Source organism: Anabrus simplex, chromosome 5 (assembly GCF_040414725.1).
Source record: "Anabrus simplex isolate iqAnaSimp1 chromosome 5, ASM4041472v1, whole genome shotgun sequence".
NCBI classification, from domain to species: Eukaryota; Metazoa; Arthropoda; class Insecta; order Orthoptera; family Tettigoniidae; genus Anabrus; species Anabrus simplex.
This window is the reverse complement of record NC_090269.1, coordinates 429,862,250-429,880,673: the sequence shown is the minus strand read 5'-3', so window position 1 is coordinate 429,880,673 and position 18,424 is coordinate 429,862,250. Positions and strand designations below refer to the sequence as shown.

The 18,424-nt window shown below is 38.4% G+C and overlaps 1 protein-coding gene across 1 annotated transcript in view; it reads right to left on the bottom strand.

The window, feature by feature from the left end:
* Positions 1-18,424, bottom strand: part of LOC136875052 (zinc finger protein 852) — a 91,445-nt gene that overhangs the window by 59,490 nt on the left and 13,531 nt on the right. Inside the window, exon 2 of the mRNA XM_068227875.1 lies at positions 145-234. Within this exon, the coding sequence (XP_068083976.1) occupies positions 145-216 (72 nt within the window). The 5' untranslated portion in view covers positions 217-234. The remainder of the gene's footprint in view (positions 1-144; positions 235-18,424) is intronic.

Genomic DNA, 18,424 nt, shown 5'->3' with positions numbered 1-18,424 from the left:
CATCACATTGTACTTTTTAATTACTTGACAATACAAAAACTGGTGCTGACAGCCCTTCTGTGGTCTCAAAAACTGCACTGGGTTTCATCCAATTTACATTCCATAATATTCTCAAGCATTACAAGAATATGATAATCAACTTACAAAGTTAGAAGGTTGTTGTTCTGTATCTGAAGGCCATGCTGGCTCACATTTGATGAACAGCGGCCGCTCCATACTTATTGACAAATGAATCTGCAAAATATGTGCAAATCAGCTCTTAAAACAAGCACAATACGTACAAAATAACAGATCATTTTAGGTTATAATTTTAAATATTGGTAATTCAAATAATATCCCCACAGATACGTTTTTAGACCATATCACTGGTGATGACTACTGTTTTAAGGGGAAGGCATAGCTAGGGAACCTTCTTCCATCAACTGAAGTCAGAGGAGAAAAAGGGAGTTGTTTCAGCACTTTAAATAATAAAGCTACACGAAAGTAAAGGCAGGATTTAAAAAGTCAAAAATGGGCCTATCTAGATCATTCTCTCTCTCCACAATACACATACAACCCAACTGCTTCCAACTATAAGAGCTTGACAAAACTCAGCCCCACTCATTTATAAGTAATGGAACAGGAAGGATTGCAACAACTATCGAGGTATCTCACTGATTAGTATACCGGGCAAAGTGCTCACTAGCATCTTGAAAAGGAGGCTGTGATCAGTGGTTGAAAGGATGAAAACCAGTGTGGTTTCAGACCACAGAGGGGCTGTCAGGATCAGATTTTCAGTATACGCTAGGTACTTTATTGAAAAATGCTACAAAAGGAAGTGGCACTTATGTTTATGTTTTGTAGATGTAGAGAAAGCATATGACAGACTACTGAGGGAAAAGATGTTCGCTATACTGGAGAACTATGGGATCAAGTGTAGATTACCGTATACAAATCAATAAAAGGCACTTATATTAACAATTGGGCTGCAGTGAGAATTGATGGTAGAATGAATTCTTGGTTTAAGGTACATACAGGGGTTAGTCAAGGCTTCGTTGTTCACAGTTTACATGGATCATCTGCTGAAAGGTATAAAGTGGTAGGGAGGGATTCAGTTAGGCAGAAATGTAGTAAGCTGTTTGGCCTATGTAGATGACTTGGTCTTAATGGCAGATTGTGTCCACTGTGCCTGATTCTGTAATGGTTCAATTGGGGGGTTCGGCAAGGCAGTGTTGCTGGACCTTTATGCTTTCCTATGTATATCAACAATTTGAGGAAAGCAATAGAATCACAGATAAAGCTTTCAGCAAATGATGTAATACTGTATAAAATAATAAACAAAATATAGGGTTGTCAGTGACTGCAAAAAGATTGTAAATAAAGGCTATAGGTCACTTCATGCCCTTAGGAGTGTATTTAGAGGATGAGTAAGGATGCAAAAGAGAGGGCACATACATCACTGGTAAGACCCCAATTGGAATATGGTTCCACTGTATGGGACTGTCACCAGGAGTTCTTGACTTAAACAATGGAGAAGATGTAAAGGGAAGTAGCACAATTTCTTCTGGGTAATTACTGACAAAAGAGTACGCCTAGTGTTCCAAGAATGTTGCAAACATGTGGTTAGGAAGACTTGGGATCCCCGGGCAAGTTGGCTGTGTGGTTAGGAGTGCACAGCTGTGAGCTTGCATCTGGGAGATAGTGGGTTTGAGCCCCACTGTCGGCAGTCCTGAAGATGGTTTTCTGTGGCTTCCCATTTTCACACCAGGCAAATGCTGGAGCTGTACCTTAATTAAGGCCATGGCTGCTTCTTTCACACTCCTAGCCCTTTCCTATCACATCATTGTCATAAGAGCTATCTGTGTCAGTGCGATGTAAAATAGATTGTAAAAAAGACTTGGGAATAAGGAGACAAACTGCATCACTAAGTGGTATGTTGTGAGCTGTAAGTGGAGGGAGGGCATGGAATGACATTAGCATATGAATAAGTTTGAAAGGAGTTACTAAAATGGGGAAAGATAATAATATGAAGATAAAACTGGAATTCAAGAAGGCACACTAGGGCAAGGAAGAGGAAAGACACTAGAATATTTACCAAAGGAGATGTTTGATAAATCTAAACTTCTTTGAAATTAAAAGAAAACACTAGGTAAACATCTGATAGGAAAGCTACCATCTAGGTGATAGTCCCAAATGCAGATCAGTTGAGAATAAAGGTCCCAACAAAAACTGTTGTTAAATGCTAAAATATCAAAAGGGTTACACAAACGATTACACACCAATGAAGAAAGCCAGATAATATCAAATAATATAACAAAACAAAAACTCTAAAGTGCACTTAAGCATATTGTAATTCCTACAGGTTAACTGAGACAATAAAAATGTAATTAAAACTCAACACTTATACAAATTAAATTACTATATGTTACCACTAATGCTTTTTCTCGAGGGAGCCTGTTAACCCCTACAGAGTGCATCCCTGGAAGACCCTAAAATCCAATAGGACTGGTTGAAATACCCAATAAAACCCGTGGACCAACAGGCAGCCCAATTTGTGGGGGCTTTAAAATACTGGGACACCATCTCTCCAGGGGTCACAAATATGGAGGGCCCAAGCCCAGGGTATGAGTGAAGACCCCAACGGCATCAGTGGCAAAGAAGGTAGACTTCGGTATGGCATAGGTGGCAGAAGAAGGAAACTTGTAGCGTCTGTACTCCAGCGGAGCGGCCTAGAATAACACCAGGCAGTAGGTATAAAATGCCTTTGGGAGTGGCGAGCCCATCATAATAATAGGTTATATATGGTATGGTACTAGGAAATCAACCTCGGAAAATGCTAGAGCATCCCCTGCTTAAAACGACATGCAGTTCTCTGGGTACTGGGGGAACTGTGGGAAATGGGCAACCAGTAACCAACATTAAGATAATAATAGTAAATCTTATGTCCTGGCAGGAAAGGCAGAGGGAGTAATAGATTTCATGGAGGAGAAGCTAGAAATGATGGGCCTGAGTGAAGTGAAATGGAAAGGTAAAAGAAGGAAGGAACTGAGGAAAGGATACACATTATACTGGAGTGGTGGCCAAGAGGCAATAAATGGAGTGGGACTAATCATTTCAAAGCAATTGGAGGAGTAAGTTGAAGTGGTAGAATGTGTGACAGAATAATGAACATTAGACTAAAGCCGAGTTTACACGAGGACAGTATGCAAGACAGGATAATATTGTATTGTCCTGGTAATGTCCTGTGCTCCGTGAACAGTTCCCTTGCGCAGGACAAGACAATATCAAGTCGTCCGCTTTCCATCATCAAAATGGATCCACAACGCCGTGCTCTTCAAGGAAAATTAAGGAAATTGATTCATATCTTATACGAAGATGTGTTAGATATAGTTGAAGATGTTATAACTAAAAATAAGAAGAGATTGTGGTTACGGAAATGGTTGTCACGCAGATCTTCATTAGGATCATCTGTTTTATTATCTATTAAAAGAATTAGAAGATCCTCAAGAATATAAAATGTGCATGAAGATGTGAACTGAATGTTTTGAAGACCTTCTGAGGAAGGTCTCACCGATGATTCAACGTAACGATACATTAATGAGAGAAGCAATACCCGCCAGAGAAAAACTACAAATTACTCTAACATACTTATCAACAGGACAATAAGAGCGATGGTGGGGGAAAGGCATTGTCCCGATAGATAGGAAGCGAGGCTAACTCGTAAGACAGTAGCTTATTCATTGTCCTGTCCTCGGCGAGTTCGTTCACACGAGGACAATATTGTCTTGGCTCACTGTATTGTCCAGTCTACTGTCCTCGTGTAAACTCTGTGTTAAGATGAAGAATGAAGTGATGGACTTCATACAAGTGTATGCACCACAGACAGGAAACAGGGATGAAGATATTGAAGGATTCTTGGATAAAGTAGAAAGAGAAATTTCCGGTGTGGAAGTGGTTATTATGGGAGACCTGAATGCACAGGTCGGAACGAGAGACAAGGAAAGGAAGAAGTCACTGGACTATAAGGATATAGAAAAAAGAATTGCGAAGGAGAGGAACTAGTGGACTTCTATGAAAGCAATGGACTTATAGTGGGGAATATATTGTTTCGAAGGAAAAACAGCAGGAAAATTATGAGATATGGGTGGGGTGACAGAAGAACAAAATCAGTAACTGACTACTTTTTTGGTGGGAAGGACAAATCGCAGGAAGCTGATGGATGTGACAGCTTTACCAGGAAAAGCATTTGATGGGGACCATAGAGATGTGGTGGAAAAATTACAGTAGGGAAAAATGGGAAAACTAAAGAAAGAGATAAGAGAAATCAAAATAAAAGTATGGAAATTGGAAGAAAAAAATGTACAGGAATAGGAGAGATTGAAGCAACAAGTCTCAGTTACTGAAGTGGAAAATGCAGAAGAGGAGTGGGCCAATTTTAAAAAGGCATTTGTTAGTGCAGCAGAGAGTGCTTGTAGCAGGACATCTACAAGAGTACAAAAAAAAAAAAAAAAAAAGACACACCATGGTGGAATGAGGAAGTGAGGAAAGTGGTGAAAGAAAAGAAGATAGCTTGGTGAGAATGGAACCAAGATCAAACACAAGAAAGCAAAAGGAAGTATCTCAACAGCAAATGGAGATGGAAGAAGTTGGTAGGAGAAGGGAAGAAGAAGAGTTGGGGAAGAATTTACACAAAAAATGGAAGCAGATGTAAGTGGCAGTAAAAGGATGCTGTATGGACTTATAAAAAGTAAGAGGACAGAAACAGTGACCAACAAAAGTAGTGAAAAAGGAAGATGGGAAACTATTAACACACCCAGAAGAGATAAAGAAAAGATGGAAGGAGTATTTTGATAAGCTATTGAATGTGAACAACTGTACAGGGGAGATAGAAGCAATACAGTGCGAGGACTCAACAACAGAGGATGATATAACAATGCTGGAGGTGGAGTCAGCAGTATAAAAGATGAAGATGGGAAAAGCAACAGAGATATATGAAATCAATGTGGAAATGATAAAGGCTTCTGGACCTGTTGGTATGTATTGGTTGTGCCAACTACTAAAGTGTATGTGGAAACACAAATGTATACCAGAAAACTGGAAGAAAGGGATAATAATACCAGTGTTTGAGAAAGAGGACAAGAAAGTTAGTGGTAACTACAGAGGAAACACACTTATACTGCAGGTAGTTAAAACACTTGAAAGGATATTAGAAGGAAGAATGAGAAGAAAGATTGAAGGAGAGTTACAAAAGGAACAATATGGCTTCAGGAGTAGAAGATCTACAGTAGACCCAAACTTTAGCATCAGAAAACTGATGGAAAAGAATTGGGAATATGGAAAAGATCTGGTCATGACTTTCATAGATTTAGAAAAAGCATATGATAGTGTCCCCAGAGAAAAGGTTTGGGAAACCATGGTTAAAAAGAGACTTGGAAGAGAAATGTTAGAAATGGTGCAAGCAAGTTACAACAACTGTGTTAGCAGAAACCTGACCCCAGTTGGATAGACAGAATGGTTTAGGAATAAGACTGGACTAAGACAGGAGAGTGTGCTGTCACATCTTTTGTTTGTTATGGTCATGGACAAAATGGTAAAGGAAACAAAGGAAGACTATGAAGGTAAAGAGATGAAGATACTGCTATTGGCAGATGATGTTGTGATCTGGGGAAAGGAGAGCAAAGAAGTGCAGCAACAACAACTGTACTGAATGAAAAAATTAATAAGTATGGCATGAAAATCAGTACAGAGAAAAGCAAGATTGTGGTGATGTCGAGAAAGGAAAGAAAAGGAAAGGGCACTGTGAAAACTGGAAGTCAGAGTCTGGAAACTGTGGATACCTAGAAAGTGAATTAATGCAAAATGCTAGGGTGGACATGGAGATTTTTTATTTTTATTTATTTATTTATTTATTTTAATTTTTTTTTATTTTTGCTAGTGGCTTTGTCACACCGACACAGATAGGTCTTATGGCGACGATGATATAGGAAAGGTCTAGGAGTTGGAAGGAAGCGGCCGTGGCCTTAATTAAGGTACAGCCCCAGCATTTGCCTGGCGTGAAAATGGGAAACCATTGAAAACCATCTTCAGGGCTGCTGACAGTGGGATTCGAACCCACTATCTCCCGGATGCAAACTCACAGCCGCGCGCTCCTAACAGCACGGCCAACTCACCCATTGACATGGAGATTAGCAGGAGAGTACAGCAGAGTAATATATTTCTACCAATGTGTAAGAAAACTTGTTTGGAGCAAAGAAGTACCAAGGAAAAGTAAAGGGATAATGTACAAAATGTATGTAATATGTATCCATATTGACTTATGCAGCTGAGTCTTGGATTTTGACTAGTGGGCAAGAGAGTAGAAATTCAAGCCAGTGAGATGAAATTCCTAAGAAGTATGATAGGAAAGACAAGGAAAGACAGAGTGAGAAATGAAGGTTAGGAAGAAAACTGGGATAGGAAAGTTAAATGAAAGAGTTGAAAAAAATAAATTAAGGTGGTTTGGACATATAAAGAGGATGGAGGAGAATAGAATTTCAAGACAGATAATGGAGGCAAAGTGCAAGGGCAAGAAAGCAAGAGGAATACCTAGAACAAGGTGGATTGAATCAATGAAGAGCAGCATAAGAAGACGAAATTTAGACTGCAACAAGTTAGTGGAAGGGGAATGGTGGAAGGAAAGAGGAAGATGGAGAATAAATAATAATGTTATTTGCTTTAAGTCCCACTAATTACTTTTACAGTTTTTGGAGATGCCAAGGTGTCGAAATTTAGTCCCGCACGAGTTCTATTACATGCCAGTAAATCTACCGACATGAGACTGATGTATTTGAGCACCTTCAAATACCACTGGACTGAGCCAGGATCGAACCTGCCAAGTTGGGGTCAGAAGGCCAGCGCCTCAACAGTCTGAGCCACTCAGCCCGCCGGAAGATGGAGAAGTGCCATAAATACCCCGACCTGGCAGGAACTGGATATGGAGAAATGATGATGATTACCACTGATGCTTTCATGGCCCGTAATTGTAGACATGATATATGCTTTTGGGTATGCCGTGTCAAGAAAGGTGAAATTCTTTACATTTTGCAGAGAACGTTTCTTCTGGAAACCCAGAGCAAAGTTCTGTGTGAAACATAAAGAATTTAGCCTTATTTTCTTAACATGACATAAACCCAACAGCTTATATTATGTCTACATTACTATAATTTTCTCTACGACACACACCAGAAATTAAAACTGCCCTTATGTGCTGAAATATTGAAAGTACATGGGAAAATGACAAGGATTAATTATTATTATAAGAATGTAATTTAAAATATATATGTAGGCCTATAAAAAAATTATTTTATTCTGAGTAGGGCCTAGGTAGAAATATTTCTGGGTATATAGTAAAGGCAATGGGTTGGAATATAGTGTCATACCTGAAATACTTATTTGATTACTGTTTGTATGAAGGTGTTATACCACATGAATGAAGAGTTGCAATAGCAGCAGCAGCCTACATGGGAAACTGTCATAAATATAAAGCGTATAATTACAGGTCAGTCAGCTTGACGCATACCGTTTGTAAGCTATGAGAAAGCATTCTTTCTAATTATATTAGATATGTTTGTGAAATTACTAACTGGTTTGAGAGAAGGCAATTTGGAGTTAGGAAAGTTTATTCCAGTGAAGCTCAACTTGTAGGATTCCAGAAAGACATAGCAGATATTTTACATTCCGAAGGTCAAATAGTCTGCATTGCCATTGACCTATCCAAGGCTTTGATGGGGTAGATCATGGGAATGACAAAAATTAGGGCTATTGGACTAGACAAAAGAGTTGTTGAATAGGTGGATGAATTTCTAGAAAATAGAACTCAGATAATTTGAGTAGGTGAAGCATCACCTGATCCTGTAATAATTAAGATGGGGATCCCACAGACCAGTGTTATTGGGCCTTTAAAGTTTCTTATTATATAAACAATGGCATCAGAGATATGGCAATTTTCAGATGATCTCATACTGTATAGAGTACTAAATAAGTTACAGGATTGTGAGGAACTACGAAAAGAACTTGACAGTGTTGTGAAATCGACAGCAGACATTGGCATGATATAAACAGGATAAAAAGCCAGACTGTAAGTTTCACCAAAAGGAAAAGTCCTCTCAGTTTTAATTACTGAGTTGATGGGTTGAATGTGACAGTACCAAGATGTTAACCTAATGAATGATCTTCATTGGGAAGACTTGGGAGAAAGGAGACAAGCTGCTCGACTAAGAGGTATGTAATACCAATATAAATGGTCCATTATTGGACATTATAAATTTTCCAGCTAACTCATTCTTGGTTGCCAGCGTTTCACCCTCATGTGCTAGGGTGGGCTCATCAGTTGGTACCTAGCACTCCTACCCATACGCTGGCTAGTGCATACCGTGGAGGCCACTGTGTAGGCTACTTGGAGACACCGGCAGTGCCAATGCACTAAGAGACTTTGTCTCATTACCAAAAATAGATGCCTGCTTGGCCATCAGATGATATAGATGTTGAAGGCCTATTGGACTAGACAAAAGAGTTGTTGAATAGGTGGATGAATTTCTAGAAAATAGAACTCAGAGAATTTGAGTAGGTGAAGCATCACCTGATCCTGTAATAATTAAGATGGGGATCCCACAGACCAGTGTTATTGGGCCTTTAAAGTTTCTTATTATATAAACAATGGCATCAGAGATATGGCAATTTTCAGATGATCTCATACTGTATAGAGTACTAAATAAGTTACAGGATTGTGAGGAACTACAAAAAAAACTTGACAGTGTTGTAAAATCGACAGCAGACATTGGCATGATATAAACAGGATAGAAAGCCAGACTGTAAGTTTCACCAAAAGGAAAAGTCCTCTCAGTTTTAATTAATGAGTTGATGGGTTGAATGTGACAGTACCAAGATGTTAATCTAATGAATGATCTTCATTGGGAAGACTTGGGAGAAAGGAGACGAGCTGCTCGACTAAGAGGTATGTAATACCAATATAAATGGTCCGTTATTGGACATTATAAATTTTCCAGCCAACTCATTCTTGGTACCCAGCGTTTCACCCTCGTGTGCTAGGGTGGGCTCATCAGTTGGTACCTAGCACACGTACCGATACGCTGGCTAGTGCACTGTCTGGGCTACTTGGAGCCACCGGCAGTGCCAATGCACTAAGAGACTTTGTCTCTTTACCAAAAATTGATGCCTGCTTAGCCATCAGATGATATAGATGTTGATTCCCATAGGGAATCTGAAATATTTGTCCCGAATGAGTAAATTTATAATACCTCGCATGCTAGGGTGGGTTCATCAGTTGGTACCTAGCACACCTACCAATACGCTGGCTAGTGTATACCGTGGAGGCCACAATGCACAGTACATAAACAAGTCTGGAGGGTGCCAGTTTACCTACTACTAGGGCCTTCTTCAGGAACCTTGCTTTGACTCTTTCTATCCACTCCGAGTCACCGACTGTCAGGTTGTCCCATATTACATTGATTCCGTATGTGACAATTGGGGTTATTGCGGTCCTGAATAAAGTCGTCACTGTGTTAAGGAATAGCATAGATATATTCTTGATATTGTGAGTGACTCTGATTGCTGTTGCTGTTCTGTCTATGACATGGTTATTGAAGGATGTCATGCTCGTTTGGAACGTGATGCCCACGTTTTTTAATTTCTTCACTATTTGTAGTGGTTTATTATTTAATGATACAGTGTCATCCTTGGCCACCTTGCCACCTTTTCTGAACACCATCTGTACTGCTTTTTCTTGGTTAATTTCAAATTAGTTATCTGAAGCCCAAGCTTCTAACTTCATCATTGTCGACTGTAGTTCTGCCATTGAGCACAATCCCAGAGCCATGTCATCAGCGTACATTATTAGAGTAGTGTCCGACTCGTTGGCTGAACGGTCAGCGTCCTGGCCTTCGGTTCAGAGGGTCCCGGGTTCGATTCCCGGCCGGGTCGGGGATTTTAACCTTAATTGGTTAATTCCAATGGCACGGGAGTAGAGGATCTAGAAGAAAGCTGGACCAGAGTTTCGATAGAAGAATTCTGGACCAGCGGCAGCCACTGCGCATGCCCCCGTGCGCTTCACTCCCTGAAGGGGCCTCTCACTTGGCAAGGCGTGTGTGGAATGTTAACTACACATACTGCAAGGTCTTAATGTGAGAGGTAATTAATTCTTGAAAGGTGTGGGGAGGCAAGGTGCTGTGACTGGATTTTGCTGGAGTAGCTTTCACTGGCTAAGGGGGTCAACCACATGTAGAATGAGGACAACACACTCAGAGGTCTTTATGTAAGAGGTAATTAATTTTCTTGAAAGGTTACTCTTGTGTCCAAGGTACAGTAACTATGTGGCAACTGGATTTGCTTTAATAGGTCACTTGCTGGTGAAAGCTGAACAGGATGTTAGTTTATGTTAAAAAAAAATGATCCCCCACTCCTCTCTTACTGGAGGGGTGAGGGGGAAACACTAAGGAGTGCTACAGTGCAGCTGTTACTAGGCAAGATCCGCTTTCTAACTTGATGAAGGTTATCTCTGTCACGAACAGGATGTTTTTTGTAGGTTGTAATTTTGAGTGAAGGTGAACTAGTGTCAAGTCCAACCTACTGGTGAGGAGTGAAGGTGGTGGCAGGGAGTATTTAAGGAGCAGAGCGCAACATGAAAACTATCATCTAGTTGGAAGAGTTCTCTACTACTACTACTACTACTACTTTTCTTTCCTCTTCAGTAAGTGTAAGTTTATTTAGTTTGTTAATTTTAAAAAGATATAACAGTTTCAACAGAATGGATATGTTAATGAAATTAAACAAAATTGCCAAGGCACCACAATATCATAATAGAAAGTTAAGTGAGTTGCAACTTAACCATCCATTTAAGGTTAAAGCGCTGAGAGCGGTAGAAACAAGATTTGGGAGGAAAATAATCGTTGATATAGAAGGGGAAGATGAGGAGACTGTGAGTGTTTTCCTGCCGGCGCAATTCTCAAAACTTACAGCAGAAGAAATAGAAGAAATAAATTCTTTAAAAAACAACTTGAAAATGATGTACAGAGGCATGGAGAGGGGCTACCATCAAGTGTGCTTCCTACAGTAGAATGTCATCAGTTACGACATCTATTTTAACTAAGTAAGTATGCAGAGAGTATTTTCGTTCTTAATGTAAATTTTTTTTTTCGCCGTATTCGCATAATTGTTTTGTTAATTGAAAATAGTATGTGGTGTTGTCTTTTCAGGTCCGAGGTGGTAATATGATGAAGTGGAAGAAAGTTGAGATTAAACCAGGAACTGAACATCAAGCATATCCAAGCATACAGAGTCGTCGTCTTCAAGTACATCGAGAGGAGGATGTGGTCGCTACTTCACAGCCTGTTGAAGATGAAGCGGGACAACTGAGCGCACAACAAGAACAAGAAGTGAGTGCTAATTGTATTGAACTATGGAACAGAGGGGGTTCTCTTTTCAGTTATACAGTATATGTGACGAACCTGAGTAAAGCTTACGAAAGCCAGCAGGAAGTGACAGCTGCTGTAGTGCGATTTCTTTTGAGTGAACTTTCAAGTAATGAACATTTTCTTTTATTTCTTGGCTATAATACATTCGAAGAAATTTATAAAATTGAATTTTCCTTTTCGTCACAAAATTCAAATAACATTTCCTATTACCGTAATACATTGCTAGGGAAGCTTCAGGAGGAGTTTCCTAGCGAAGCTGTACACTGTTCACGCGATGCAGAAGGTAGTGACCTAGCTCGATGGTTATACTGTGTAATGACGGATTGTACATTCTTGATAAGTCGTTGCTACAGCAACTGCTGGACTTGTCTTGAGATTGCTGAAAAATTTAGCACCAAATCGTAATTTTTTTTTTTGTAGTCATGGAGTCGAGCAGCAAACGTAGGAAACTAGACATTAATTTACAGACAGATGAAGATGCGGGTAGAATGCAAACTCATTTCGATAGAGCGTTTGAACGCATTCGCGCGTTTATGAGGGAGGTAAATGGATCAATACTAATTTCATATCGGTTCGAACCTAGCGACGAGCGAGAAGAAGCTCAGTTCAAGCTGATTGAAAATCTTAACGAGCTAGAGGAAATGCGTAATCAGATGTTAGAAATTTATTTTCACGCTCGCGCTGTTAATGGACTAACTTTTCAGATAGAAGATTTGTCTGCTTTCCAGTGTAAACAAATCGAGGAAGCTTTTCGGCGCAGAGTGTACACACTAGCGGTGGTAAACGTTAACAATGATTTCTTACTCCCCGAAGAGTTCCTAGATAAATCTTACGTGTGGTTTAATAAATACGTGAAGGAAGCACTCAAGACACAAGCATTAAAAGTAAATACCGTTCTCTGCACACAACATGTCCGTCACGAGAAAATCGATAACAATTATTTTCATACAAGGAACGCTGAAATTACTGACGGTACTAATTTAAGAGAATGGTACAACGAACATGTAACGAGACCGATTCTGAAAAAATTATCAGAGTTCGAGGCTCGTGATTCGGGATGGTCTCTGCTACGAATTCGCGAATTGCGGATAAACATTAATAAAAATGTAGGTTTTCACGTGGGCAAGTCGCCAACTAGTCTAACGTTGCCTACAGCAATTCGAAACAAGAAAGCAGTTATTAATCTGCGGAACACACGAGATGCTTGCTTTGCGTGGAGTGTAGTTGCTGGCTTAGTTCCAGCTAAACATCATGTAGATCGCATTTCTTCTTATCCACATTATAATGCAATTTTAAATTTAAAAGACATACCAATCCCGATGGAAATGAGATACATGAGAAAATTTGAAGATCAAAACGAAATCTCCGTGAATGTATTCGGAGCGCAGTATGACGAGAACAACTGGGTGTGCATAGGACGGAATGATGACAAAAAAGAGTTTACTCTTGTACCTTTGTACATTTCACATAAAACGTGTGAAAAGATCGTAGATCTTCTAATGCTTCAGATTGGCGACAGTGAGAAGTATCACTTTTGTTTGATTAAGAATCTTCCACGTCTTGTGCGCTCATCTCTTACGAAGAACCATAATAGAATTTATATTTGCAGACGGTGTTTGTCTTACTTTTCTAATAAGGAAAAATTAGCTTTGCATACTAATAACTGTATACAATTTCCGGTGGGCAAAAGTATAATGCCTTCAGATAGCGAACGGCTAGTGTACTTTACCGAGTATAAGGTTAAAGAGCCAGTGCCTTTTATTGTGTATGCTGACACAGAATGCATACTGAAACCTGTGTCTACTTGTTTTCCAAGTGATGTCACCTCACATTCAACTCCAATTCACGAACATGTGCCATACAGCGTAGCATATTATTTACACTGTAGTTTTGACAGAGATTTGTGCTCTTTCAAACTCTATCGAGGTAGTGATTGTGTAAAATGGTTCGTAGATGAGATGTATAACTTGGTGGACACGCTTGCGCCCTATTATTTTGATACGAAACCAATGTTAGCATTAACTGTTGAGCAAGAAAATGAATTTCTTTCGTCTACATTATGTCACATATGTGAGAAGGAAATTGCAGATAATGAAATTAAAGTTCGCGATCATTGTCATTTAACGGGTGTTTACAGGGGATCAGCACATCAATTGTGTAACTTACAGTATCGTAAAATTTCTATCTTACCGGTAGCATTCCATAATTTGACAGCCTATGATGGTCATTTCATAATTAGAGAACTGCATAGGAAGGGAGGGGATGTTGTGACAAATCTCAGAACGAACATTAAACTATTAGCAGTGAACATGGAACGATACAAAGGATTTTCAAACTTTATACGTTATAACCAAAGACAGTGTGTTGAACTAAGATTTATAGACACTTACAACTTTATTCCTTTTTCGCTGGACAAAATGTCGCTATTACTTAGTGACGAGTCAAAGCTTGTAACGAGACGGTATTTCACCGATGATTTACAGTTTAAACTCGCTTCTCGGAAAGGGATATTTCCATACGAATATGTTACTAGTATGGAGGTGTTAGACGACACTAGTTTACCGTCAAGGAGTTCATTCTTTAGCTCTTTAAAGGGTGAAACTGTTTCGGAAGAAAACTACGCGTTTGCTCAGCTTATTTGGAATAAGTTTAACTGTAAATCGTTGGGTGAATATTCTGATCTTTACTTGAAAATCGATACTTTACTCTTGGCCGATGTATTTGAAAACTTTTGATTGAGTGGAAAAGAGACATATGGTATTGATGCCGCTCATTTCTACACGGTACCGTCTATGGCATGGAGTGCTATGAAGAAAATAACAGCTGTCCAGCTAGAATTACTTCAGGATATCGACATGCTGCAGTTTTTCGAACGCTCCATACGCGGTGGTAATGTGCAATGCGTTACGCGGCATGCAGTAGCAAATAACAAGTACATGTTAACATACGATGAGTCCAAACCGGAATCATACATAATGTACTTTGACGTGAACAATTTGTACGGATTCGCTATGCAACAGTTTCTTCCAACGGGCGGCTTTCAATGGGTCGAAAACGTTGAGAATTTAGACATTATGAATGTAGGAGATGAAGCAGATGTTGGGTTTATGGTAGAAGTTGATTTAATCTACCCGCTAGAACTTCATGATAAACATGCCGATTATCCATTGTGTCCTGAAAAATCTACGAAACTAATGAGCACTCTTTACAACAAGGAACGGTATGTTCTTCATTATAGGCTATTAAAACAGTGTGTAGAGTTAGGTATGAAAGTAGCTCACATTTACAGAGCGATTCAGTTTAATCAGAGCGCATGGTTAAAATGCTACATTGATTTGAACACAGAGAAACGAAAGTTAGCAAAAAATGAGTTCGAGAAAAGTTTCTATAAATTAATGAATAACGCAATTTTTGGGCGTTCATTAATGAACGTAAGGAAGCTGCGCGACGTCAGATGGGTCACACAGTGGAAGGGACGTTATGGTGCTGGTACGTTGATCTCAAGAGCAAACTTCAAACGTCGTATTATAGTAGACGAACAGTGTATGGTTATCGAAATGAAGAAACTTCAAATTCATCACAATCAACCGGTTTACCTCGGTGCTACAATTTTAGATTTGTCAAAAATGAAAATGAACGATTTTCACTACAACGTTATTTTGAGAAACACAGAATCAAACTCACAACTACTCTACACTGACACCGACAGTTTAATATACAATTTTTCATTTGATATCTATGAGTTTATGAAGGAAAATTCAGTTTTGTTTGATACAGGAAATTATGATGAAAATAATCCTTTCCAAATTGAAAGAAAAAATTCAGGTGAAATAGGTTTGATGAAGGATGAAAACGGTGGAAGTATTGTTGAAGAATTTGTAGGTTTGAGACCAAAGATGTATGCTATTAAGTTGTGTGAAAAAGAGAAACCTACATGTAAAGCTAAGGGTGTCAAAAAAAATGTTGTCGATCACCTTACAATTGATCAGTATAGACGTTGTCTGTATGAAGGTGAACAAGTGACCAAACTACAAGTGTGCATTACTTCCAATTCTCATTCTGTGTTCACGGTTCGTCAATACAAACTAGCACTCACAGCTAATGATGATAAAAGGTACATCACAGATAACAAAATTAATACATTACCATTTGGACATTACAGTCTTGCAGAGAAAAGAAGTATAACTAATGTATAGCTATCTTGCAAAGTAGGTTTGCTTTTTTTGTGAACACCTCCTCCACTTTGTCATCAGTTTACCCCTCTGTATGTAAAATAATGTAATTTTCTCTGAAGGTGAATATTAAGTAATAAGAGGAGAAGCTCCTATGATTACTTTAATCATTTTTATTTTAGAGAAACTTTTGTTTCATTCTGTAATTAATTAAAGAAAAAAAATGTAAGCTTATAGAATTTCAAACTAGATAAACATTTCACTCGCTGTTTCTTTTATTCAATGTATTGTACTGTATTTATACTTTTAAAGTACATTGCATACTATTATTATAATTATTTAATTATGAAAAAAAAAAAGGAATCTTATACAATTACACTCGCTGTTTAAGTACATTGTATACTATTGTACTAACTAGTATTGAACTGTAAGTTAATTTTCTATCATTTATATATTAAAGTGCATTGTAAACCTTTATTTAATCTTTTTTCTTTCTCGAAAAAAAATAAAAAACTCTACACTAGATGATCAAAAAGTTGATTTTCTTTCAAACTATCCTGCGCAGCCTCTCCTTTTATTCCTTGTACTCTTAACTAAAGTAGGAGTAGGAGAATGAAAAAAAAGAGAACATATTTCTTTTTTACAATCAAGTTTATTGAATAGGAAACTACAGAGGTTTTTCAAAATATAAACTTCTGATTGAATTTGTAACTGCAACCACGAGGAGAGATCTGCAGAGACTGAATCTTCGACCGCTACCAGAGGAGAGTCCTGCAGAGGGGAAAAAAAGAAAGAACAATTAGTTGATAGCAGCATAAAACAGAAAAAGCAAGCAAGAAAGAAAAAAAAGGAAACTATTTTTTTTCTTTACCTTAATAATTGATGAAATAGTATCTAATATCAAGCTCAGACGTTGTTGTTGTTGTTGTTGATCCCACTATGAGGAGACACCTGCAGAGGAGAAAAAATAAATAAATTAGTTAGAAGCAGAATAAAACCGAAAAAACAAGCAAGGAAAAAGGATGGTATTATATCTTTTTTTTTTCACCTTAATAATTGATGTATTAGTAGCCGATATCAAGCTCGCACGATGTCGTTGTTGTTAGCTCCTGAATCCTGACAAGCCTGGTGTAAGTTCGCCTTCAGATGATCTGGTAGATACTGCCAGAGCGCACTTAACTGATGTTGTTCGTAAATAGATAATATGTTTTCAGGGAAGAAAGTCCACTCAAATTTATTGAATCTGCTCACACCTTCTTTCTTAAATTTGTTTATCACTGAACACACTATTCTCATCACACCATCTGACGATTTTAGCCAACTATGAACTGCGTGAACGTTGAACATAGCACAGCTGCCTGAATGTCTTGCAACATGTGGTAAATGGCGCGGGCACTCAACAGGGAAACACTCGTTACGCATTGTTCTTAAATCAGGTACACCTTCTATAGTGTTCAAGTCAATTATGCATGTACGAGGATACTCTTGCAGTGCTAATAGACGTAACTCATTAACACAGTTGCACACAACCAGATATTGGTATTGTTGTTCACTGAGAAGATTGAAAAACGACGTAAGCGTGAAATCTAAATTAGGTACACTCATACCTAATAGAGCAGTAGATAACACATTTGTAGACGAATCTATATTACAACAGGCTATCTCGTAACCTCCAGTAGGTAACCTCTGAATGTCAACTATCACTCCTCTGGGTTTTGCACTCATGGTGTGCTTGATATCGAAGAACTGAAGCAGAGAATCTTCACTCTCTCGTTTATATACACTATTAGAAAGAAAAAAAAAGGAAGAAAAACTCGCGCAAGATTATTGGAAGAAAAATACTTCATTCGTTAGTGGTTTATAATTTATTATGCGATCGTGAATAATAATGCAATGCAGAGTAGTGTTGGCTGGAATAGGTTCGTTTGTTTCAATTTCAACGCGAACATCTACAGAGGAAGATTTTATCGATTCAACCTGTTCCATGCAATTAACAACAACAATAGGACAATGCGAGTGAAATTCACTTCGTGATATGTTCGGTTCGGAACGATTATCATCAAGCTGATAGTACGCATTACGAAACTTGATGAACATATCATACAATTCACTGTAGTCGCCATTGTTAAAATTAGCTACAGCCTTTTCATAGGGATAAAAGTTTGAATTTAAGAATACACCAACGGATCGAATATTACAGTGATCGAACAGAGAAGAAGAAACATTAATTTTCTTACGATCGGTTTGGAAAGCAAGCATAAAAACTCTCGGTTTTTCTATTTGTGACGTAGTCATAACAGTCCAATTAATTTTCGTTGAATTTGGAATAGTAGGTAACTCGTGATAACTCCACGATCGAAATGCTACAGGAATAGAAGGATTTTTTTGGATTAACTTTATGCGTTTAACTTCTTCCTCGTCGGACAGTATTAGAGTTGGTAGCTTTATATACATTTTTCGTACTTTGACTTTAGCTGTATCTTCCGCGTTGGCTGAAAACAGTGCACATTTGTCATCTCTAGAACGAATAAAGATAAATTCAAGTTTACAGTTTATGAATGGTTTCCTGTAGTCTTCAAATAATCCGCAAAGAAGACTCAGTGGGATAATTGCATGGAACAGCTTTGTAGTCGCGTGGATAATATTAGCTTCGTTTGGTGGTGTAGAAATTGATGGAAAATAGCCAGCATTTTGCAGCGCTAACATTTCATTTTTAGAATAAGAGGCGAAAGTTTTTATAGCACTAGTCGTGCCTACACGTCGTGTTCTTTCAATCTCTTTCCCATTCAATTCAATACGCATTTC